Source organism: Notamacropus eugenii, chromosome 1, assembly GCF_028372415.1.
Source record: "Notamacropus eugenii isolate mMacEug1 chromosome 1, mMacEug1.pri_v2, whole genome shotgun sequence".
Classification (NCBI taxonomy): domain Eukaryota; kingdom Metazoa; phylum Chordata; class Mammalia; order Diprotodontia; family Macropodidae; genus Notamacropus; species Notamacropus eugenii.
Genome location: NC_092872.1, coordinates 494,028,294 through 494,054,775, shown reverse-complemented (window position 1 = coordinate 494,054,775; position 26,482 = coordinate 494,028,294). Strand labels below are relative to the sequence as shown.

The 26,482-nt window shown below is 39.9% G+C and overlaps 1 protein-coding gene across 3 annotated transcripts; it reads left to right on the top strand.

Annotated features, from left to right (window-relative positions):
* Positions 1–555: 555 nt before the first annotated feature.
* On the top strand, positions 556–21,540 carry NELFB (negative elongation factor complex member B). Of its 3 annotated transcripts, none has more exons than XM_072633126.1 (14): positions 556–702; positions 4,028–4,191; positions 4,757–4,856; positions 6,297–6,527; positions 8,991–9,176; positions 10,717–10,829; positions 12,296–12,398; positions 14,054–14,149; positions 16,261–16,403; positions 16,783–16,889; positions 19,142–19,283; positions 19,731–19,839; positions 20,130–20,277; positions 20,440–21,540. In XM_072633126.1, the coding sequence occupies exons 1-13, from the start codon at positions 601–603 to the stop codon at positions 20,274–20,276; spliced, it is 1,743 nt and encodes a 580-aa protein (XP_072489227.1). In that variant the 5' UTR covers positions 556–600; the 3' UTR covers position 20,277; positions 20,440–21,540. The 3 variants fall into 3 exon arrangements, with proteins under 3 accessions (XP_072489227.1, XP_072489229.1, XP_072489226.1); XM_072633128.1 differs by having other exon boundaries at positions 21,289–21,479; XM_072633125.1 differs by having other exon boundaries at positions 557–702; positions 20,130–21,540.
* The last annotated feature ends 4,942 nt before the right edge of the window (positions 21,541–26,482 follow it).

Genomic DNA, 26,482 nt, shown 5'->3' with positions numbered 1-26,482 from the left:
AGAAGGTCAGATAATGCCACGTCCCCATCTTGCAAATGAGGAAACTGAGGCACAAGGGAAGGGAAGTAAGTGTCTAGTCCAGCGTCTCACGGGGAAGGAGCCTAGGTTACCCGTTATCAATTGAAAAAGTTTGCAGTACGTGCGTGGAGGACCTTGAAAAGGTGTGGGAGGAGAGTCAGTGACGTCAGCGGAAACGCCTGTGGGCGGAACATCCGGGCGTTCGTGCGAGGGCCGGGAGTTCGCTTCCGGGAACTTTAGTGGCCGGAGTGGTGTTTGCGGGCGGAAGAGCGGAGGAAGGACCGGAAACCGGAGACGGGGCGGAAGGGCCGGGCGTTCTCGGAGCGGGCTCCGGTCGAACTGGAGGGAGCCGGGGATAAATCTGGTCCCGGGCCCGGGTCCGGGGCTGGGACCGCGGGATCCCGAGGGCCTGGGGAGCGGGGCTCTGTGGCAACGGCGGCAGCAGCCGGAGGCGAGCGAGCGGATGGGGCGCAGGAGGCAAAGGCCCGTCCGGGGCCAGGCTCGGGGGCTGCGGGGGGGGCCGGGGCCGGGGCCGGGGCTGGGGCCGCCGCGGCCGCAGGGGCTGGGGCCGGGGCTTCCTCCATGTTCGCCGGGTTGCAGGACCTGGGGGTGGCCAACGGCGAGGACCTGAAGGAGACACTGACCAACTGCACTGAGCCCCTCAAAGCCATCGAGCAGTTCCAGGTGCGGGATCCCTAGGCCCCCAGTACCGGCCTCTACGGGTCGGTTCTTCTTTCCTTTCCATTCCCAGAGCCCAGAGGTGTGAGAGACCTCGGGGCTCAGTCCTCCAGGCCGACCAGCGCCTGAATTCTCAGCACAACGTAACCTGAACATGACGGTCCAGACCTTTGAATGAGGAAGAAATCCCCGCCTCCCCAAGCCGCCTTGTCCAGTTTAGTTAGCTTAGCTGTTAGGAACGTGCCCCCTTACGTCAGCCTCAGTGTGCCTCACTTCCATCCACTGCTTGTAGCTCTGCCTTGTGGGTCCAAGAAGAACGTACCCAGTGTCTGGTAGATGACAGCCCTTCAAACAATTGAAGGTGGTAATGCCCCCTCTGAATCTTTTCTCCATTCTGAACATCCCCAGGGACTTCAGCCACTTGTTGTGCGACATCGTTTCCAGGCCCCTATCGCTCTGGTTGTTCTGTGGATTCCTTCCAGCTTATTAATCCCCTTCTGTGATGCTCAGAACTGGATGCATCATTTTAGATGTGATGTGATATTGTCATTTCCCTCTTTCTGCGTACTATACCCCTTTTTAAAGTAGCCTAAGATTAAATTTCTTCACATTATCTTTTTTTCTGCTGTCGTGATAATTGAGTTTATAAATCCACTAAAACTCATGTGCCAAGGGCAGGTAATGGGGGATGAGTAAAAAAGAAGCTTGGCACAATAAAGTGAGAATAGTTTCAGGACTGAGAAATTCTTCCTGATACCAAAAAGATTTTATTGTTTTAACTGGATTGGATAAAAAAGATCAAAGAAAGGTTGCTTAGGATAGCTGGGATGTTGAGAATAGAGGATAGAAAAGGCAGAACTAGTCAGCTCTTTTTTTTTTTCCTCTGCCAAGGATTTTTGATTTGGAAAGGACAAAATAAAAATTTTACTAGGGAGTTGAAACCTCAGATGAGTAGGGAGATAGTATGCTAAGGAAGGACCAACTTGCCTTTGTTCACATCACTAGGACTAAATGAAGTACAATTCTAGGGTACTTAGAGAACTGGCAAATACGATTGTTAAGTCGCTGTCAGTGGTCTATAAAAGACCATGGAGAAAGGGAAAACATGGGACTGGTGATGCCTCAGTTGTTTTTGTTTTTTTTAAATGGAGATTTAATTTCCAGATACGCTGTGTGAGAGAGCCAAGGGAAGCTTTATTTCACTTTCTTCCCAGGACACGGAGCATGGAGCTCAGAGATGCAACCCAGAGCAAAGAGCTATTAGAAATGAAGAATGAGTAAACAGCTAGGTTGAGCAGTACCTAGAGTGTTGGGCTTGGAATCAGGAAGATCTGGATTTAAATCCTGACCCCATGCAATTCAGCTCCTCTGGGCTTCAATTTCCTCATCTCTAAGATGAGGAGGTTGGACTAGTTGGCCTCTAATATCCACTCTAACCCTTAATCTATGATCATATACCCCAGAACTAGAGGATTGGTTTTTAAATTACCCTTGAGCCTTTACAAGTGAAGAAAGTGGGAATAGGCCTTTTCCTTTGTGAGTAGTGCAACTGAGTGGCCTTGGGTGCTGGATTTAAGTTCTAGTCACTTTACAAGTGTGTTTGAATCCTTTGACTGTCAATCGACCTTATTTTCTCCCCTCCCAAGAGTTCAGAGTGCAAAGATTGACTCATTGTTAGAGCTTGAAGAGCCCTTAAATATCATCTAGTCCAATACTCATTTGGCTAATGGGAAAATTGAATCCCATGGAGGGGAAGTAATTTCAAGGTCACAATGAATGCTATTGTCAGCCAAAGTGTATTCCAAGAATGAATGAACTGCCCATGGTTAGGATTTAAACCCAGATCTTGATTCTAAGCCCAACATTCCATACATTACATGACCTAACAAGTGTGTATTGTGCATGTGTTCGTCCTTCATTGCCAAAGAAGATCGTCAAAGAAACAATGACATGACTTTGTTTTGAATGAGGGAGGGCTGTGCAGGTCACCAGCCTCACTTCTGCAGAGCCACTCCACTGAATCCAGTGACCAGATATTCATCAGGATGACTGGAGATGACCCAGGATGAGGCAATTGGGGTTAAGTGAGTTGCCCAAGGTCACACAGCTAGTGAGTGTCGCGTGTCTGAGGTGAGATTTAAACTCAGGTCCTTCTGACTCCTGCGCTGGTGCTCTACCCACCACACCGCCTAGCTGCTCGTAAGACCTAATAAGCATTCGTTAAGAGTCTATATCTTGCCACTGGACCCATATGGCTCCAGAGGAGGAAGTGAGGCTGATTACTTTGTACAGCCCACCCTCACTTAAATCCAGTTCATTTGGATGTTATGATCTTACCTCCCTGATATCATGGTCCTCTTTAAGAACAAAGGACAACAACAATCTATACCTAACCTTGTACTCAAGATTAGAGGCCTGGACCAGACGTTATGGGACCTGGATTCAAATTCCAGTTCTATTACTGTTACTGTGATGTGTAGACAAATCACTCCCCCTCCTGGGCCTTGGCTTTCCTCAGTAAAATTAAGAAGTTGGATTAGATCTATGAGCAATTTGGAAGTAACTCAAGAGGATGAATGAATTTTCTGTGTGGATTTGACTTTGTTCCTCACTTGAAAGGAACAATGTTTAATGATAATTGGAGTGACACTATGGAGTCATCATCTTGGGGCTGTATCGTGAGGGATGGGTGTACTATTGTTTCTTCAGTCATTTTTCAGTTGTGTCTAACTCATCATGACCCCAGTTGGGATTTTCTTGGCAAAGATACTACAGTGGTTTGCCATTTCCTTCTCCAGCTCATTTTTATAGATGAAAACAAGTGGCAAACAGGGTTAAGTGACTTGAACAGGGTCACACAACTAGTAAGTGTCAGATCAGATTTCAACTCATGAGAATGTCTTCCTGATTCCAAATCCTGGTGTTCTCTACTGCACCATCTACATAATACATATTATGTATAGCACTTTAAATCTTATAGCACTTAACCTACATTATTTTCTTGTATAATCCTCACAACAATGAGATAGATACTGTTAGCCTTATCTTACAGATGAAGAAACAAACTCAGAGAGATTATGGCTTGCTCATAGTCACACAGCTAGTAACTCAGAAGGAAAGATTTGAACCCTGATCTCTGACTCCCAAGCCTAGTACTCATTATGATTTATATTATTTAATAACTGTTTGGAAAGATTTGAGAAATATCTTTTCTTAATAGACCTTGTTCATAGTTCATACTGGGCAAAATTAAATTTGTTTGTTTCTCCTTTTTTTTTGGTACCTCCTCTATAAGATGAATTTTATTTAACACCAACTTTTGCTTTACTAGACAGAGAATGGTGTCCTTCTGCCATCATTACAGTCTGCTCTGCCTTTCTTGGACCTGCATGGGACACCTCGGCTAGAGTTCCACCAGTCTGTTTTTGATGAGTTGAGAGACAAATTGTTGGAGAGAGTGTCTGCCATTGCTGCTGAAGGAAAAGTTGAAGAAAGGTAAAAATCCTGAGAAAGAACCAGGCAGGGTCTATCTATCTTTAGAGGCACTACTGTTTCATGGCTATAAACACAAAAACTCTTGTAGCTATCTCAGTCAGTGGATAATTGTCCTTATTGCCTTCAGACTCTTGTTCTAGTTAACAGCAATCTGAGTGCACACATAGGGAACAACACCAATTTTCATGATCTTATTCTGTGGCTTTTCTTCTTAACCTTTCTTGTGCTTGTTAAACTAGCAATCAGAAACTAGGGTGAATCTATTTGTTAAAATTTTTTGCTGGATTTCATATGTTTTCTTATTGCCTTAATTATTTCCCAATTACATATGAAAACATTTTTGACAGTCATTTTTTGAAATTTTAAGCTACCAATTTCCACCCTCCTCTTGAGAAGACAAGCAATTTAATATGGATTATACATGTGAAGTCATGTAAAAAACATTTCCTTATTAGCCATGTTGCAAAAGAAAACAGAAAAAAAATAAAGAAAAATTGAAAAAGTGTGCTTCAATCTACATTTAGAGTAGATGAGTCCATTATAATTATCACCTATGTATTTCTAGGTACAAGAAGCTAGAAGATCTCTTGGAGAAAAGTTTTTCCCTGGTGAAAATGCCCTCTCTCCAACCAGTGGTGATGTGTGTAATGAAACATTTGCCAAAGGTAGAATCAAGTAGTACATTTGTGGCATGTGGTAATCACTTAATCGGTGCTAGCTGACTGATGGGTCTTCTTGTTGCTTCCAGACATAGGGTCTCAGTATGTCGGTGTCTGTCGGGTTACGGCACAGATGCAATTTCTCACTTAGCTTGTCTTCACTTGCTCTTTGAGAACATTTATTATAGTCTGGCTCAAAGAATGCCTTTTTTTTCCCACCTCTTAAAGTAATGGGAAGGTAGAATATGTGTATACTTGTATTTACTTTGAAAGAAAGCATTCTGTATTTCCCTTCAACAGTTGTAAGGATTTTGAATTTTGGAAATTAGAAATTTGAACTGCAGTCCATCTGAAAAAGAAATTTTAAGAAGTTATTAGATTTTTAGTTAAACTATGTTAAAATTAGTGCTATTGCTACTGTTACCGTTATTTTACATTTTGTCCACTCCACTTAAGTTTTAGGAGGATGATTGGCAACCTTCTTTGGAGATGGACTTTGTGTCAACTGCATTCACAGTATTTAACATAAAAGCTAATCAAGAAAAAAACATTGAATTGGCAAACATGACAGAACAAGAAAATGATAAATGCTGGAGAGGATGTGGGAGAGTTGGAACACTAATTCATTGTTGGTGGAGCTGTGAGCGCATCCAACCATTCTGGAGAGCAATTTGGAACTATGCCCAAAGGGCTACAAAAATGTGCATACCCTTTGACCCAGCAATATCGCTACTAGGACTATATCCCCAAGAGATCATAAAAATGGGAAAGGGTCCCACATGTACAAAAATATTTATAGCAGCACTCTATGTAGTTGCCAAAAACTGGAAGTCAGGGGGATGTCCATCAATTGGGGAATGGCTGAATAAATTATGGTATATGAATGTAATGGAGTACTATTGTGCCATGAAATGATGAACAAGAAGACTTCAGAGAGGCCTGGAAAGACTTATATGACCTGATGCTGAGTGAAAGGAGCAGAACCAGGAGAACTTTATGCACAGCAACAACCACAGTGTGTGAGAGTTTTTTCTGGTAGACTTAGATTTTTGTAATAACACAAGAACTTCTGAAAAAAAAAAAAATCCCAATGGTGGACCTCAAGGCAAAATACCTTCCACACTCAGAGAGAGAAATATGGAAGTCACTCACATAATGTAGCAGATCATGTTTGTGTATGTGTATCTGTTTGTGTATCATGTTCTGATTTGTTATACGGATTCTTTCATTTATCTTAGTCTGACTACATAGCATGACTATAGTGAAAATATACTCAATAGGAAAGTATATGTAGAATCTATACAGAATTGTATGCAGTCGTGGGGAGGGAGGGAGGTAGTGGGGGGTGGGTGGGGAGGGATAAAATCGCAATTGTATGGCAGTGATTGTTAAACATTAAAAAAAAAAAGAAAAAGAAAAAAACATTGATATCAAGTGTTCTTACAGGTTCCTGAAAAAAAATTGAAGCTGGTGATGGCAGACAAAGAGCTGTATCGGGCATGTGCTGTGGAGGTAAAGCGTCAGATCTGGCAGGATAATCAAGCTCTTTTTGGCGATGAAGTTTCTCCACTGCTCAAACAATACATCTTGGAAAAGGAGAACATCCTCTTCAGCAATGAAGTGTCTGTCCTGCATAATTTCTTTAGTCCATCTCCTAAAACAAGGCGTCAGGGGGAGGTAACAACCAAAAGGAAATATGTATTTACACTGTAATTCCTTACCTTGCTTTTCTGCTTATACCGTACTTCCTATGTGGTGTTTTGTCCCGTGCTGTTGTCCATCAGCTTGGCCTTAAATGCCCACAGGGTGGCTTTCCTGGACTTTATTTTGAGTTAATCTGCTACACTGATTGGTGGTAATGTAGCAGTATCTAATCATAAAGCTGCTTAACATACTCCTCTTTTAGAGAACAGATGTGATTTTTAACTAGGAATTTGACTTTATTCAAAGGAATGAGTCTAGTTGTGAGAATTTCAGGCATGATTGGTATGGGGAGGAGTGGAGGAGGATGAGAATATCCCATGGAGGCATATGAACAGATCACTAAACCTGAGGAGGCACAGCATCTTCTAGAATGTGGGAGGCAATAGTCCCACTTGCTGTTCTCAGACACAGACAGACTTGTGGCACATATTAGGAAAGACCATTGATAAGCTGGATACTTATCAGATGAAAGAGAGGTAGTGAGATCTTGTCTTAGGAAGATCATTTGAAATAACTAGGGTTGTTTAGTCTGACAAAAAAAAAGGTGTAAGGGAACTGTGGTAGCTACTTTTTTGGCAAGGCAATTGGGGTTAAATGACTTGCCCAGGGTCACACAATTATTAATAAGTGTCAAGTGTCTAAGGCTGCACTTGAACTCAGGTCCTCCTGACTCCAGGGCTGGTCCTCTATCCACTGTGCCCCTTAGCTGCCCCCATAGCATATTTTTAAGTATTTGAAACCTTGTTATAAGGCAGAGGGATTAGATTTGTTTTATTGTCCTGCCATGGAGTAGAACTAGAAGCAACTGCAGTGGTAGATTTTGGCTCTTTGTTTTTTGTTTTTCAAATAGCAAACATTTTTTATCTCTACCACATTGGAAAAAAAAGAAAGAAAAACCCCAGCCTCAGATACTTTTTAACTGTGTGGCCCTGGATGCATCACTTAATCATTGCCTGCCTCAGTTTTCCCATCAGGAAAGTGGGGATACTAACAATACCTACTTCCCAGAGTTGTTGTGAGGATCAGGTAAGATAATAATTGTAACTTATCTGGCATTCATTAGGCATGTAGCTATTCTAGTTATCATTGCTGTTATAAATTCTATAAATTATAAATTCTAGCTATCTTTGCTGTTATTATCAGACTCAGGATTAGATCAGAGGACGTCAGAGTTGGGAGGGACAAGCTGGGGAGTCCCTCTCCCCCTCTAAACTTCAGGCAGCCTCCAGCTCTAATCCTGATTCGAAGGCTAAGGACCTGTGTTTCAAATTCTGCCCTAACTGGACCAAAATATCAATCAAAAGTAATCATCTCCAGATCCTCTCTCCATGGTAGGTAGAGTCCAGAAGACTAGAAATATGATTAGAAAATGACCTTAGTGAAATTATTTTACCTCTCTGGGCCTCAGTTTCCCCCACCATAAAATGAGTGATTTGGACAGGATATGTTCTACATTCCTGTCCAGGGAGCTCTGTGTCTTACACTTCTGTGCTATTCATAGATAGTGTCATACCCTTCCTCTTGTCATTACCTGCATGGATCCACTTCCTTGTCATGAAGGATGAAATCCCTGTAGGACCATAACCTTCCATGTTTCCCTCTGTGTTAAAACCACTAACCCTGTGCTTCCTCCTCAGTGGCCTCTTTTCTGTACCCCAAAGTTCTTTACTGGGCCTTTACCCCAGACCAGTTACACACTCTTCCTTTCCCTCTCCTGTTCCCTTGGAAGGTCAGCCAGTTCAGCCGTGTATTATCCTCCACACTAGAGGTGTCAAACTCAAGTAGACATGGATTCCCTGCAACATTATCTATGTTGTATTGTATTTTCATTTATTTTGTTAATTTTGTTAATTTGTTATTTCTCAGTTACATTTTTATTTGCTCTGACATTTTTGTTCTACGTTGTAGTCCTTTACCCAGGTACCCTGTAGTCTACCTCCTTTTTTTAATCAGTCCTGACAGACTCCTTGGTAATATGCTGCAAATTACTTAAGCCTACAGAACGTTTTTTGGTTATCCTTTGAGTCACTTCTAAACTACATGGACACTTTTTAATTTTTTTCACAGTCATAAAATGAATGCATAGAAACCAAAACAACCATTTAGTTGATTTCAGGTGATTGAATAGTTCAAACTTAATATATCACTGACATTTATTTGCACATTTGTAAAGACAGATTATTTGGGAGATAGAGATACCATATCAGTTGGTAAATGTAAAGTAATTGAGATTAGGGTAGTAAGAGAAATCTGAGAGCAGCCTGGAGGCCTGCATGACTCCTCCCTTGCATTGGAATGGTTCTCTTTGGTAAGCAAACAAGCATGGATAGATTCCCTGTTGTCAGTTGCATATTATGTTGAGCAATATCAATATGACTTCTTTTAGAGGAATAAGTAATTTCTTTTTCTTTTCTTTTGGATGGACTTTGAACTTAGGTAGTGCAGAAGCTGACACAAATGATTGGGAAGAACGTGAAACTCTACGACATGGTGTTGCAGTTTCTTCGGACCTTATTCTTACGGACAAGGAATGTCCATTACTGTACCTTGAGGGCTGAGTTGCTAATGTCATTACATGACCTGGATATCAGTGATATTTGCATGGTGGATCCCTGCCATAAGGTACCAGATATGAGTACTATGGGACTAGGTTTATATTAATATGTCAGTACTTGTCACATGGAGGCTGTTAAGCAGCTGGTGGTCCTATCACATCACCCCAAACAAGAAAATGCGGATATGACAGACAAGATCATAATGACATCTGTTATTTCTCTTTCTGAGTTACTGGGTCAATAAAGATTTCCCTAGACTGATTAGACTTTCATATCATCTTTCTTACCTGTTGGCACTTCTGCTAGTAGTCTTAAGCTTACTGATTATGGTGAGCTAATTAACATTGATGAGAAACAAAATCCGATTATAAACCTCTCTTTTAGCCTTTGAATTGCCCTAATGTATTGAGTTTGAAAAACACTTATCTGGGGCTCATTGCTGAGATTACAGTAGCCTATACAGATATGAATGATAGTTACTGGGAAGCATTAGACCAGACCAATGCTTCCCAGTCAAGCCGCTGCATTGGAACTTGGTCAGGGGTTCTAGGGCCCACTTTTGGGTTATTTTTTAATGTATTATTTATTTTTGCAAGTAGTTATTATCTTTTCCACTGTTCTCTCCCCATCCCTTCACCAATTGAATAATAAAAGAAAAATGAAAAGTAAAACCCTCATAAATTATGCATCAAATTCCCAGCAAAACAAATTCCCACATTGGCCTCTTTCTACATTTTAATAGACCCTCAGAGCTAGCTTAGCCTTCTATTTAATCAAAATTCTGCCTCTGCCAAAGATGAGTGGTTAATGCTTTTTGTTGTTATTTTACTGATTTTTTTTTTTATACAATTATTTCTTCCATAATTCCTGTCCACTAATTGAACCTGTCTTTCTCACTAAAAAAAAAAATTAAGTATAACCAACTGGCACATCTACTGAATTTGACAGTGTATATTTATCAATCGTATTCTATATCTAGAACTCCCATCTTCTTTACTGATAGGAGAGACCTGTGTTTATCATCAGTTTTTTGGACTTATGTAAGTTCTTTGCAAGGAGAGATTATTTCATCCTTTTTACATGAACACCTAGTGCCTAGTGCAGGACTTGGCATATAATAGGTGCTTAATAATTGTTTTCTAATTATCATTGGATTGAGATTGGTCATTAATGCTTAATCAGTTTTGACTTAGGCTTTTAACTTTTTAGGACTCTGATACTTTGATTTTACCCATAGAAGGAGAGTAATGCCCTTTTTCCATGTCCCAGTTTTCTCATAAAATTTCAGAGCTAGTTCTGTAAAATAGTATACTAACCTTTTCATCTTTATTGAATAACTACAACAAACGGGACATTTGCTTTTCCTTTTGTCTTAAGTAATTCTGATTACAGAAATATTCAAACATTTTTTAGTATCAGCTAATTAATCTTTGAAAAATACCCAAATTTTTTTATGCCGAGAGTATTTGTGTTACAAGGTTTGGTTTAACCAGTAGAAAAAGGGTGAACTGTGAAACTTGCTTACATTTAGAAAATGACCTGTATATAACCCTATAATTAGAAGACATAGCCTTTGAGTTTGTCCCTGTGGTTTATTCACTGCACAGTTCACCTGGTGTCTTGATGCTTGCATCCGAGAAAAGTTTGTTGATAATAAGAGAGCTCGGGAGCTTCAAGGATTCCTGGATGGAGTGAAGAAAGGTCAGGAGCAAGTACTGGGGTGAGTGGAATTGTCTCAGGTACATACAGCACAAACAGCATTAGTAGCATGACATGGGGAAAGAATGATGAATTTTAAGCCAGCAGACCTCAGTATGAATCTTGACTCTGCCTAGTCCTACTGTGGTGATTTTGGCAAGTCACTTAATCTTTCTAGACCATAGTTTCCTCATCTGTAAATTAGAGGGTTGAAATAGATGATCCCTGAGGTTTCCTTCCAGATCTGAACAGTGATTCTTTCAGCCTTTGCTGTCTGTTTAATAGCCCATTAAATAAATTAGTCTTTCCCTAGCATATTGTCACTCTTAATTAATAAATTTATTTATGGGGCTTTATCTTAGGCATCACTTCCAGACATCACCTCCTTTCAAAAAGGGACTGACAAGACCTTGCTTTTTTAGGAAGTTTATGGATCTGATTTACTGTGATAATTAGGGGGTCTAATTATGTTACAGTTTTTTGTCTTTTGCACATTTTTAGAGTCTCACAAGGAAAATTTTTATAAGGCACTTTCCATGGTATTAAACATTCTATTAAATAGGACATCCTCTGTGGGACAATGCTTGATGAATGTTCACTTTAATTCTATGTATTCTTATCATGATTACTGGAAGGATTCAGAATTTGAGGTATCTGATTGTTACCTAACTTCAAACCTGGGTAAGAACCAAAGTTTGACTTAGTAGGTGACAAAATTAAAGAGGTAAAGTAATTTTTATTTTTGTCTCTTAAAGATTGTTTTCATCAGTGATAGACTACATCTATTAAGATTTTTTAAAAAATAAATTTCAGAAACGCAGCAAGATTTTTGGGTTTTTTTGTTTTAGGATATAACCTGATTATTCTGTCCAGAAATAATACTTCTAGCTGGTACAAACAGATTTGTTTACTTGAGTCCCAGTCTGTGGATTGTAGGTGAATGGTTCTGGAAGAACAAGGTGATGCAGTGAAAATATCAGTTAACTACAAGTCAGGAGATATGTGTTCTGGTCTCAGTTCTACCATTAACTAGCTGTGTAATCTTGGGCAGGTCACTTTGTCTTTTGGGGCTTCTCACTGTCTTCTGTAAACTGAGGGGGTTCATTTAGAGACTCTTATGTCCTTTAGAGCAGAGGTGTCAAACACACAAGACAGCCCAGACAAGATTAGAATATGTTTAGGAAATATTTAACAAAATAAATGAAAACATAATTTATGGTTAACTTGTGATTTTCTAACTTAATAGACAACTACAGGGAATCCTTATTTTTGGTTTTGTGGCCCCAGCTTCAGTTTGATACTACTGCTTTAAATAGCACTAACTTTCTAATGAGTCTTAGTTTAAGTGCTTTCCTTTTCTGGGACTATGCTGTGACGATTGACTAAAAATGAAGTAAAATATCTTTAAGAAGATGAATAGACTGGATATTAGCTGTGTGTGGGATGTCTTTAATCTAGGAATATAAACTTATCACTTGTTCCTTTCAGTGATTTGTCTATGATTCTTTGTGATCCCTTTGCGATTAATACCCTGTCCTTGAGCACCATAAGACATCTTCAAGAACTGGTGGGTCAGGAAACCTTACCCAGGGTGAGTGGCAGAAATTGATGAGGATATAACCTGAGTTAGACTTGCCTTTGTTATGAAAACCAAGCTAGCTAACAGAAGCAGCTCTCAGTTCTTGTTCAGCTAGTGGCAAATGCCTAAAGAGTATTTGGGAGTAGATGTTTTAGGCATATACTTCACATGTCTACTATAGGGGCTCAAAATAAAAGCCCATGTATAAAGAGGAAAAATCTTTGCAGCAAGTTTCTCTGATAATGTTCTCATTTCTATGTTATGTAGGGAACTCATTGAAATTTAAAAGAATAAGAGCCATCCCCCAGTTGATAAATGGTCAAAGGGATATGAACAGGCATTTTTTAGAAGTTGAAATTCAAGGTATCAAAAGCCATATGAAAGAATGCTCTGATCACTAATAATTAGAAAAAAGCAAATTAAAACAACTTTGAGGTTTCACCTTACCCCCATTAGATTGGCAAAGATGACCAAAAATGGAAAATGACATACTGGTGGGCCTGTGGAAAAACAGGTATCTTAATGCATTGTTGGTAGATCTGTGAACTGACCTAGTCATTCTAGAAAGCAATTTGTAACTCAACCCCAAAAGCTATTAAACTGCAACCTATTTGACCTAATAATACCATTACTGGGTTTATACCTTATAGAAAACAAAGAAAGAGGAAAATCAAAATATTTATAGCAGCTCCTTTTGTGGTGGCAAAAAACTAGAAACTGAGTGTGTGTCCATCTCTTAGAGAATGGTTGAACAAATTAAAGTATATGAATGTGATATAATTAATATTGTTATGCCATAAGAAATGATGACAGGAACAGCTTCAGAGAAACTGATGTAGAGGGAAGTGAAAAGAACCAGGAGAACAATTTATACCATAACAATAATATAAAAGCAAATGACTTTGAAAGATTCAAGAACTCTGATCCATCCAGTGACCAACCACAGTTGTAGAAGATTCACGATGAGACAAGCTGCCCACCTCTTGACAGGATTTAGTCTAGATCAAGGCACATATTTTTTGGATATGGCCAATGTGGGAATTTTGCTTGACTATACATATATATTACAAAGGCCTTATTTTTCTTTCTCTTTCAATTAGAGGCAAGTAGAAGGAAGAGGATTTTGGTTAATTGAAAAAGAAAATGTAATTATTAAAAATCCATGTGCAAGGAATAATTCACCTACCTTGATTGGAAGGTTGATATATTTTATTTTGGTTGAAATAACCAGTGCTTGTGAATAGAGGGTGAAGCTGACATTTTTTTAATTGAACTGAAACATTTTCTTAATATCGTTACCACTGCCTCAGTGATGCCTCCTACCTTTAGAAGAACACTTCTTTATAACAAAGAATTATAGTTAAGCAAAATGAAGGGACATATTGACCATGTCTGACAGTAACTGCGTAAGTTTGCACCATCTCCTATTTGCCAAAAATAGGAAATAGATTTCCCTGTTGGTCTTCTGAAATCACTGTATTGATTAGCGTTTGGATGTCTTTCATCATGTTATATTGTGTGATCATATAGGCTGTTTTCTTGGTTCTGTGAAACTGATACTGTTAGCAGTAAGTGAAAATAAATCAGTTTCTGATAAAAGTGTACTGGTTAAAGATTGTAAACAAATAGAATGAGAGCAGTTAAATTTTTTTTTTCTGCATTTGCAGGAAAGTCCTGATCTGCTTTTATTGCTACGAATGCTCTCCCTGGGGCAGGGGGCTTGGGACATGATTGACAGTCAGGTCTTCAAGGAGCCAAAGATGGTAATTTGTTTTAATTTAAAAGTTATCTTTTTTAAAATTAATTTATTTGTTTTCAGTTTTAACAATCATTTCCATGAGTTTTAAATTTTCTCCCCTTCCCTCCCTCCTCCCTGAGATGGCATGCATAAAAGTTATCTTAATCTTCTCTTTAGTTAGGCAAAGGGGGTTGATAGAAAGAGTACTGCTAGGAATTAAGAGACTTGAGTTCTAGTCTTAGCTCTAGTTTATATGAGTTTAGACAAGTCACTTCCCTTTTCTGAGACTCATTTTTTTTTCATCTCTCTGATGGGGGAAGAAGTTAGAGAAGAATCATGTTATCTCTAGGGTCTCTTCTAGTGGCAACACTTTGATTCTAATTCTATGACTAGCCTCATGACTGGGCCCATGGTGAGTCATCGGGCAACTCTGCCTTTGGAAATTGATTTTGTGGGCTCAGAGGACAGAACTTAGGGTAAAGGGTTGAAATTGCAGAAACAACCTTTGGCTCAATGTAAAGAGCAAACTCCTGACTACAAGAACTGTCCATAAGTGGAATGGACCACTTGCAGAGGAAAGCAAGTTTCCCCATTGCTGACTACTTGATGTAGAGGCTTGCTGACTACTTATCAGGGGATAAGTAGATAAGGAGATTCCCATTTAGGTGTGGGTTGGGCTAGATGGCTGCAGTGGTCCTTTCCATCACTCTCTGACTTTTGTACTGTGATTACCAGATGTCCATGCCCTTATTTATGGGTCTCTAGTCACTATTCTAGTGCTGCTGGTGAGCATTCAGGTGAGGCTGATTTGATGGGAATAGTACTTGGAATTTTTGAAGACCCTTGTAATAGAACACAACATTGCATCAGAAGAAGACTCTATAAGCCCTGACCCATTCATTCTCAAATGAAATTTATACTCGAGCCCATTGTCTTCTTTTTTCTGTCAGCATAAAGTAAACAAATACCTTGAGATTGTGCAGTCATAGTAATAAGTAATGATAACAATTGAATTCCATAATGAGTATTTTTATAACATAATTTTTATATTTTTAAATTATTTTCAATAATTTTGTGATTTTTGTTCTTGTGAGCTCTTTAAACAGATGTCGGTTTTATCCTCATTTATGAGATGAGAAAACTGTAGCCCTGAGAAATTAATTCCCCAAGGTCACAAAGTATATTGCTAGCTGAGACGAGATTTTTAACTCTTTAATTGTTTAGTTTCCATTTTGCTCTTGGGCTGCTTACCTGTGACTTCTGATAATGTTCTCATTTCTGAGTTATGTAGGGAACTGATTGAAATTTAAAAGAATAAGAGCCATCCCCCAGTTGATAAATGGTCAAAGGGATACGAACAGGCATTTTTTAGAAGTTGAAATTCAAGGTATCAAGGTATCAAAAAGTAGTGTTTGTTCCTTTGAATGTGTTTGTCATATGTAAAACTCCAATTTGGGCAGTGTCAGTGTCAGGGGAGCCTCGATTAAAAGCTTACACAAACATCGTTTAAATCTTCTTTATAGTCAGTTTTATTTTATAAAATTAGCATTTAAGTTAATTTTAATGTTAATTGTGCATTAAAAAGGTATTTATTAAACTTTTAACGTAAGCTGGGCTTTGTGCTATGCTGTAGTAGATTCAGAGATGTGTGAGTCTCTGTCTTGCTCTCACAGTTCACAGTGTCACTGGGATTTAATATTCCATAATTGGAACTAAAACAATTGGAGGATAATGTAGAAAGAAACTCTGTAGTGCCTAAGAATGTGGTCCTGGAATAAGGACTTTAGGAGTGCAAAAAATGGGAGAGGTGGAGTATGCTGAAGTATTGTGGGAAGGCTTCCTAGAGGAGATGCAGCTTGTGTCTGAAAGATAAGTACAGTTTGGGTGGGAATGGCATAAAGGGAAAGACATTTAATAGGTAGCAGGAGATAAACAAGGGATGTGCTATGGGAAACAGCCTGAGTGGGAGATATGTTTTAGGGAAAGGTAGGTAATAAAATTGGGGGAAAAGGAATGCATGAGATTAAGGAAGGCCTTCAATGCCTGGGTGGGGAGTTTGGACTTGAACCGGGTTTTGTTATACTTCACTTGAGCTGAAAAGGAGCTTTAATTTAAACTTTTTCTTTTCTTCTCCAGGAAGTAGAGCTGATCACTAGATTTTTGCCAATGCTTATGTCTTTTGTGGTGGATGATTATACTTTCAATGTAGATCAGAAACTACCAACAGAAGAGAAGGCATCAGTCACTTACCCTAATACCCTTCCTGAAAGCTTTACCAAGTATGTCAATCAAATGATCAACAATGTTGACAAGAACATCTGTACAAAATAAAGTGGTCTTTAGGCAGTGAGCTTTATAATGGTCCATTCTTTAAGGCACCTTAAAAACCAAAGTTTTTAAAACATACTTAAAGAAAAGGGGGAGATGGAGGTATACTTGTAGTGGATTCTAGATGGAAACATTGTGTTATAGTGATTAAATTCTCCAGTCCTAAAGATTTGCCAATGCTGTTATTTCGGATAACTTGTCAGAAACCATAGAAATGTAACCTCTGTAAGCAATAATAATATACTATATCATTGAGTGTAAAATACATAAGGTATCATTATATATAGAAGAGCAAAAATATTGATGATGTGCTCTCTTGGTTGGTACCAGGTTCTTGCAGGAGCATAGGATGGCCTGTGAAATGGGACTTTATTATGTCCTTCACATAACAAAGCAAAGGAATAAAAATGCTTTTCTCCGACTTTTGCCTGGATTAGGTGAGTCTTAGCTTGTTCACTTCTCATTAAAGTGTTATGGGGGAGGATAAAAGGGCATTTAGATGAGGGATCGATGTCAAAATGGAAAGTACGTACTGGGACAGGGAAGAGCTCATTATGAAGAAGAACAACTGGCATGTACAGTGGTGCAGCAGAAGAGTACCAGGAAATGTTGACTTCTACCTCTAACACTTGTTCATCACAATGAGTCTCAGTTTCCAGAGCTACAGGCTTGGCTCTGGTGTCAGAAATGTAGATATTCTTGTCTGTTGCCAGCTTTTTGACCCAAGGTAAGGCAGCAGATATTTGTTTTTTATTAGCGCTCACTATGTGCCAGCCACTTTGCCAAGCTCTCTTGATACTAATACAAACAAAAAGAAAGACAGTCCCTGCCCTCAGGAAGCTCACATTCTAATGAGGGGAGATCATACACTGGAGAGCTGAAAGAATGGTGGGATAGGAAGAAAGGTATCCGTGAGGGGCAGGGGCGTGGAGTCTAGAAAGGCAGAAGGGAAGTGAAGGTTGGCCAGTCAGGGTCCCTCAGGGCAGATGAGTCTTCCAGGGATGAGAAGCCTGCCGAAGTGTTTGGATATTCTAGAAAGTCTTAGACAGTGAGGGGAGTTTCAAGGTGACTGCCGCTGAGGTACATTTCAAAGTTCAGAAAACCAGAAGCAGAGCCAGGAGGGAAAAATAACTCATTTTTAAAGACTTTTTTTGGGGTGGGAATGGTGGGAGGAAGGGATATGAATGGATGCTATACAACCTAGTTAAATTAATGCTTATTATAGAATAATTATTAAGAATTAGTCTCATACTTTTTGTTTGTTTTTTGTATGGTGAAGTAATAATAATTTTGCTGCTCTTTTTTTTCCTTTTTTTTAAAATTATATTATTTGTTTCCAGTTTTCTACACTCACTTCCATATATCTTAGATTTTTTCTCCCTTCCTCCTCCTTCTTTCCCCGCTCCTTCCTCCCTCCCTCCCCAAAACGACAGGCAGTCTTATGTGGGTTGTACACATATATTCTTATTAAATACATTTTCACCTTAGTCATGTTGCGTAGAAGAATTAAAATGAATGGGAGAAACCATATAACAAAACAAAACATAATACAAAAGAAAATGATCTGTTTCATTCTGCAATCCAATTCCATAGTTCTTTTTCTGGATGTGGAAGGCATTTTGCCTCGAGTGCATTGGGAATTTTTTAGGTCCTTGCATTGCTGTGAAGGACTAAGTCTGCCAGAAAAATTCCTTGTACATTGTGGTTGTTGCTGTGTACAAAGTTCTTCTGGTTCTGCTCCTTTTACCCAGCATCAGTTCATATAAGTCTTTCCAGGCCTCTCTGAAGTCTTCCTGTTCATCATTTCTTATATAGCACAGTAGTATTCCATTACATTCATATACCACAACTTGTTCAGCCATTCTCCAATTAATGGACATCCCCTTGATTTCCATTTCTTGGCCACCACAAAAAGAGCTGCTATAAATATTTTTGTACATGTGGGACCCTTTCCCACTTTTATGATTTCTTTGGGATACAGTCCTAGAAATGATATTGTTGGGTCAAAGGGTATGCACATTTTTGTAGCCCTTTGGGCATAGTTCCAAGTTGCTCTTGAGAATGGTTGGATCAGCTTACAGCTCCACCCATGAGTTAGTGTTCCAACTCTCCCACATCTTGTCTAACATTTATCATCTTCCTCTTTTGTCATGTTAGCCAATCCGATAGATGTGATGTGGTACCTCAGAGTTATTTTGATTTTCATCTCTCTAATCAACAGTGATTTAGAGCATCTTATATGTTTTTGGACCTGGCCAATATGAGAATTTGTTTTTGTCTGACTATGAATATTTATTATAAAGGTTTTCTTTTTTCAATGGGGAGGGATATTATGGAAATAGGGGAAGAATCAGTGATAGAAAGGATTGTCAAAAAAAAGAAACAGAAAAGCAGGCTGTTGAAGCAGTTTTTTTTTAATGCACAGGAGAGAAGGAAGTCTGGAAGGAAACAGGCAAAAAAGACAATTTTGAAAGTTAACATGTTGAATTTATTATGTTTTTAAAAGGAAAAGTAAGCTGTACGTAATAGAGATTATCAGTTTCATGTATAATCATCTTTTTCTACTTTACATGCAGAAATGTCCATTTTATTTGGTGTTAAGTTAACAATTTTAAAAATTTATTTTTTATAGAAAGAAACTGATTTCTTGAAGACTTTCTGCTTAGTTAACCCTCTGTTACTATTGCAGTGGAGACTTTCGGAGACCTGGCCTTCGGCGATATATTTCTTCACCTGCTCACTGGGAATCTTACTCTGCTGGCAGATGAATTTGCTGTGGAAGAATTCTGTACTAGTTTATTTGATGGATTCTTCCTCACTTGCCTCTCAAGGTAACTTAGTTGTAGAGGTGTTTATATAAAGTCTTCCAGAACAAGTTTATATTGTATCGCATCTTTTCAAGATAATTTGGATCATCTGCCATAATTCTGACTGGTTTTTACTCAGTCTGTTGAATGTTCTTCATCTAAAATGCCCCATGTGGGAATCTCTTACGGAATAGCACTTTCTTTGACTAGCCAGTCTCATTGAAAGGGGTCCTTCATGAGAGACTCTAATTCTAATATTTGCCAGAGTGTGAGGAGGAGCAAGATGTTTCTGAATAGAGGAGAGTGCTCCAGACGGAAGAGGCTCCCATATTAGGTAGCACAAGTTTTACCTCCATTCTTTTTCCTAAAAAGCCAGCCAGTCTGCCTTCACTTTCTTGAATGCCTACCTAGTTCAGGCACCTATTCTATCCTGTGGGGAGGGGAAGTGACACTTGGTTCTTTTTTCTCTAGAAAGGAGAATGTACACCGCCATGTTCTCCGGCTCCTGATTCACCTGCATCACAAAGTGGCCCCTACTAAATTGGAGTCCCTCCAAAAGACTTTGGAACCTACCAGTCAGGTGAGCTTGTTGATTAGCCCTTTGTTGATTATATTTTTAAAAGCTCAAAGAAATGTGCTTTTAGACTTGAAATCTAAATCTTGTCCCTAGGCTCCTGCTAAAATGGAAAAAGTCTGCTTTATTTAGATAGCAGCTTTCGAAGTGTAATTACTTTCAAGGTTTAATTATATCTTAAACACATCTCAGTTGTCTGTGTTAAAACACTTGGGTAATAATAAGATTTCGTGTTTTTAGTAGTAACAACCTAAAAACAAAAGTCTGACTTTGATTTTCTCTTCCTTCTTCTGTAGAGTGGGGAGGCTGTAAAGGATCTTTACAACCAGCTTGGAGAGAAACTGGAACACCTGGAACATTGCAAACCCAGCCCAGCCCAGACAGCAGAAGCTCCTGCTTTAGAGCTACCTCTTCCTGCTGTCCCAACTCCGGCAGCACTCTGAGGTGCTCTGACCCTGGGCCTGGTCACGGTGATGGTACCTGGTGACATGTAGCTTTCCATAGCCCTTGAGGGTTGGGGAATTGTTTGTCATCCCTGCACTGTGAAGAATTTCCTGAGGACTTTACATTGAATGCTGAAATTCTGTTCTGTAAATTCTGTTACAGAGTCTGTGCAGTTAGCAGATCCTAGCTTCATTGAGGCCATTGGGAAGGGTCTGAAGATCATGTGTATGTGTCTACATGGAAATCCAAGAGGTTTCCTCCTCATTAGGGAATGAGTTGGTGGAAGAACAGAATTGTTCACCTCTCTTAGTCTGAGTTACTCAAAGTGGTCTTGGTGGTTTCAGTGGAGTGTGAGTGTCTGTGATAAAAAACAAAAATGTCATAGGATGGTCTCCATGAACCTCTTTGATAGATAAGTACAGAACTGAATAATCCTGTAGTCTAGGCTTAGTGGGATTGGAATTATTTGTTTAGAATTCTGTTCATTGTTCCATCTCTGGCCTACTATGTAACCTTTATATAGGCAACCTCTGTGCCTTAGTTTCTCTGTCTGTGAGATGAAGATGATAATGCGTGCCCCTTTAGAACCAGGTCATTTTTTAGTGGCTGATAGATTTAGAGAGTTTTTTTAACACCCCCCCCCCCTTTTTTTTTTAAATCCTGGGTCAAGTCAGGAGGAAAATATTTTAAGAATCTCTACCCTCCCCATCCCATTCCATCCTGACTTGCTGCTGGATTCCTTGAATTGGGTCATAGGACCAGAAGATGCTTTCATTTTTTATCTCTGGCAGACTTCTTTAGACCTCAGCCTTGATGTTGTGTTTTATACTTTCAACCTCAGAAGATTGTGGATCTTTTTTAAGACTTGAACTGTCTGTCTCACTCAGGCTGTAAGAACAACAGCCACTCATAGACCTTACCTTGCTGCTGATGAGAATGGAAGTTTTGACTTGCTCTGTTTTCAACTTGGGATGGCACTCCTTAGGCAGCCTTGTGTCTCTCTCCTTCCAGGGACTCATCATATTAGTGCCAGACTTAGTGCAGACACCCATCCGCTTTAGCCCTTCCTACTGCAGCTCAGAACTCTGGAACTCAAGTGATCCATCAGCCTCCAGCAGCAGGGACTGTGGGTGTGTGCCATGGCGTCCAGCCTTTCAGAAGTCTTATGTGTTTTCTTACATTTTTAAATGCCTTGGAAAACTTCTCGGCTCCTGTTTTACTTTGTTGGTTTTTAATTACTGTAATAAAGGTGGAAGAACAGTAGTTATATAGGTTAAAAAGGCAGCTTCTGTTTTAAACAAGAATAGAACTGACCATGTGCTCACATGATGATCGCCTTCTTGGAAGTGTCAGAGCTGAATCTTGGACACTTCCTTTAATGAAGAGGAATTAGGTACTTAGGCCTCACCAGAAGGATTTCATTGAGAACTGTAATCTGCATCCTAAATCCCCTCTTGGCAACTGTGGGACCTGATAAAAGAATGAGACTATTTTAGTCTGATTTCTCTAGTGAACTACAGGGCTTCTGAATTCACAGAACAGTCAAACCACATTAGTTTGGGGGAATATATGCCTTGAACTAGTGAACATTCAAATACTACTTAAATACTGTCAAAGAAATAAGTCTAGTAACTTTTCAGTAAATGCTGGAACTAGTTCTAAATTTTCAGGCATTGTTATATAGAATTACTTAGATGATCATTTGAGGATTATTTTTTATATAAAAGCATGTGTTTCTATAATCACTGAAAACCGTTTGTTCTCAGGTTGGTCACCTCTTCTGTCCCTACCAAACAATGTTTTTTTTTTACTCCAGTAATTTGCTTAGCAAGTCCTTCATAGGTTGTACAAATCTATGTAATGCAGACTTTATTTCAGGCCCAGCCATCCCAAACCAAATATGACTAAGGCCTGAGTAATTGCTGTACTGTACTTGGCAGCCCCTGCAGTCACGACAGTGATTTTGCTGCCAGTCATGTAGCTAAAAACAACAGCAACAAAACAGTCTAGAAGCTGCTTTCCTGGTGTGTGTGGGTAGGTAGGGTGGGGGGATGGAGGGGTGTGGCCAAGAGCCTAAATGACTGTACCCGAGCTCTTTCACCATACAAGGTGGCAGTACAGTAACTGCTGAGCAGGGGCACCTGTGGGAGGCAAACTTTGGTCTGCTTCAGAGTGTCAGGTATCCCCAGTAGCAGCCACTTTGCCGAACATGGCCAGATTTCCTTTCACCTTTCATATTGAGAAGCCCCCAAGCCTCCATCAGTTTGAGGCTCTCCTATCTTGGCACCTGCCCCAAGTAGCTCTCCTCCAGCCATGTGTTCTCTGTAGCCGCTGTTTGCTTTGATCCTACTTCTGAATTTCTGATAGAAGACTGGATCTTTGGTGTCATGGTATAGTAAACCTCAGATGAGGAGGAGACTCCTGCCAAGGCAGGTCCATCTCCTTCTCCACAACTTCTACTCCTAGAGAACTATCTTCAGCACTGAGAGGTTCAGCGACTTGTCCAGGGTCACACTGCCAGGACCTGTCGGAGATGGAACTTGAACCCAGGGCTTCCTGGCTTTGAGACCAGCACACTATCTGCCATATCACATTGCCTCTAGGTTCCAAATTTACACATACACAAAAAAAGCTGAAATGCTTATTCTCACAGTCATGTAAGTGGATGTTGATAAGGCTTTATCTTAAAACCATAATCAGCAAGGCCATAGAAGAAAATACAGTCTATACCAAGTGCAGTCTTTACTTTGACTTTGTAGATTGTTTTGTACAGGTGCCTGCTGTGAATAAATAAGGGCTTCTCCTAACGTTCTTGGGGCATCTTGTCTAGATGAGATAATTTTCTGAGGAGAAAGTTGCTAAATAATTTTATTTTTTTTCATTTACGGAGATGAAAGTGGTTTTAGTAAATAACCTACAGATAATGTTTTTCTTAAGCATGATAATCACATCAGACAGAAAAGCTGGATGTTTTGGAGGAAAGAGGACTGGACCATTTTCTAAGTGACTTGCAAACTCTGGGCCTGCCACTGCTTCTCTGTGTGATCTTTAGTCCTATCCCATTAGTGCTCTGGATCTTAGTTTCCTTTGCTAAAAAATGAAGTTGGATTGGGTGATTTTGAAGAGCCCTGCCAGCCTGGACATTTTATGACTTCATGAGTTGGAGAGGTTGACTGCAGAAAGCAGAAATAAAAAAAAACAACCCCAAAATCTAGGGCAGCCCTTGGTGAAATGCTGTCATGTAAATTATTTAAAGTGTGCCTGTGTTTGTAAGAGTGCATGTGCTGGCATGTGATGTGCAATTAGCACTGATTATTAATAGTTCCTTCCAGATTGCCAAGGTCTGCATGCTACATACTTTATTTTTCAAGAGAGCCAAAAATTTTAGTCCCTAAGAAGGCAGACTTCAGGGGAGAGACTCAAATCTTCCCATAATTTACTTTTTAAATTAACATTGCTTTCAATTTTTAAAAAAATACTTTTCATGAAAAAAGACAACACGTAGAAATGTACATGCAAAGTCTTAGCACTGTTTTGGTTTGAACAGATGATACGTCATCATTACCCATTGTAATCAGGCGTCCGCCTAAAGTAGTGAGCGCCAGTCATTAGAATTGTTCAATCAAACCTGGTTTCCTACTTCGCTAGATGTTACACTTAGAAGGCACCTCTGAGGCCTAGTCCCTCTCCTTCATGGGGAAGTGCTTTGCCCAAGGTCACACTTCAGTAATTGGCAGAATTGGGATTTGAACCCAGCTTCGAAAACTACCTCTGACGTCAGATGTCTTCTCTACTATAGCTCACTACCTGGTTGGGAAACTTGAGAGAATTTTCGCATCCAAGTAGGAAGGAGCTTGGGCTAGACTGTGTGGTCCTGTATTATTTGGTGTTGCTAATTGTATTTCTCTTAAATGTAGACTGCGTGAATGACCAGGAAGCTTTTCTCTGCCCCTGGTGGTAGAAAGAGAGCATATGGCTGGTTTGCTGCTTGCTAGGAATCTGTCCATGGGAAGTTCTTCATTTTGGACAAGCTTACACAGTCAGGTGATTGTTAACTGATGTTGCTAGTTGGAACAGCAAACCTTTTTCCCCTTGGGAGAAAACATATAGCCAGCACTGTTGACTTTACCCGTTCTTTTTACCCTTAATAGTATCTACCCTGAAGCTTCCTTCCTCCTTGATATTCTCTTGCCATGTCATATGCTCTGCCTTTGTTTCCTGATCTTCACTTGTGATAAGTCCATGAGACTCCAAACTGACGTGAGTGTAAAGATTTGCCATTGTCTGGATTGCGTGAGCAGAGCAGGTAGCTACCCTGCTACCTTTTCAGGGCTTCAGTGTAAGATTTACCACTAAGAAATATCTTCCCGCTGTCTTTCCTAGTGGCAAAAATTCCCACCATTAGAAGTTTATTGTTTTGGGTTAAGACTGCAGGACTTCAAGAATCCTTTGTGAAAATGCTGGCCTAGAGCTGCTGGGACAGAATGAAAGTACAGGGGCTAGCTTAAAGACTGAAAGGGGTGAGAGAAAGGTCTAGGATGTAGGCCAATGCCCTTAGGGGAGCAGGTATGGGAAGAGAAAAGTATAGCAAAGGACCCTGGTTTGACAGTAGATGTTAAGAGGGGAGAGATTGGCAAGAGGAAAAAGTGCTATTCAGGAAGAGGTAGAAGATGTCAAAAATAAATGTAGAATAACATGTGCGCGCGCACATCTCCAATCATCTGGAGAATGTGTTTCAAAAAGAACTCTGAACTTAGAATCAGGACCTGACTGGGAGTACAGAAACGATTCTGCCACTTTAACTTGCAAAGTGACCTTCAGTAAATCTCTTGCCTCTTTGAACCTCAGTTTACTAAAGTTAATAATATTTGTTCTACCTACGCCATAGGCTTATAGGGAAAGCGCTTCATAAATTTTAAAGTGCTATGTAAATGCGGGTTGCTGTTATTTTCTTACTCTTTATTGTTGAAAGGATTCCTAGAATGTATATAGCAGTAGAGGTGTTGGGGGGGGGGGGGGGTGGGAAAGGGTGCTTAAGGCTAATCCCTTGCTTTTAAGTACCTGTCTACATTATAAGGCTATGGAGCTATTATACTTCCTTGAAGTTCCAGTCTTTTATCTTTAGTCCCTAAAACTTCAGTAGTGCTTTAGAGTTTGCAAAGCACTTACATATAACATGTTCTGGTCAGACCCAAATAACAGTCCAGTGAAGTGGTAAGCATTTTACAGATGAAGAAACTGAGGCTCAGGGAGTCCATAGCTTGTTCAGGACCATATCGTAAATAGCAGTGCTGTGACTCGATGTGTCCTGGTTCCATGCCTAGTTTTCTTTTGAAACACTGTGATTACTGAAATTGATGACCAGAATAGTCTCCTCTGTGGACTGAGATTCGTATGCATTTGCACCTGCCGGCCTCTTTTCCTTTTGCTTCAGCCCTTTGGGGTACTTGGCAGGTTTTATCAAGTCCTAGTTTTAAGTTTCCAGTTCCCAAAGAGTTATTGAAAGCTACTTCCTAGGCCCAAGTCCCTCACCCAGCCACCATGCTGACATTTCAGGGAGCAGAATTTGCTGTTTACCCAGAACTCTGCTCCTCAGAGGAGGTTGTTTCTGGTCTGTTTGATCAAAGGATTGAGAGGACCAGAGCTCTTAACTGACCATTGACCATCCTTGGGTCCATATTGACTGGGGAGGAGATTGTCAGTCAGAAGGGCAAAACTTCAGAAGAATTCATTATCTAAGCCTTAATTAGGACAGTGATAACTGCCTTCTTTTTCTGTATGCCTTTTGCAAAAATGTAACTTGGTACAATGCCAAGTCCTTAGTGATGAACATCTCAAAAGGAACAGAACTGGAGTGACTGATTCAGAGCTGTTACTGTCTACATTAACTCATCCCACCTTCCACCTTGATGAGGTCTCATGGCACAAATTAGTCCACCAGGCCCTGGGCCTTTGGTGCTGTTGTACTTGGTTACAGTGTCTGCACCTCTTGAATTACTTTCATTCATTCAACAAACATCTCCTGACACTTCTATGTGCAGAAACCTCTGATAGACTCCAAGAAGGCCTCAGAAATAAAAATAGGATATGCTCTAAGAATTCCACAATACATACTAAGAAAGATAAGACACACATGTCAAGCTTACTGAGAGGCACAAAGGACTAGGGGCATCTAGTAAAACCACTTTAAAAAAAATTTTCCCAC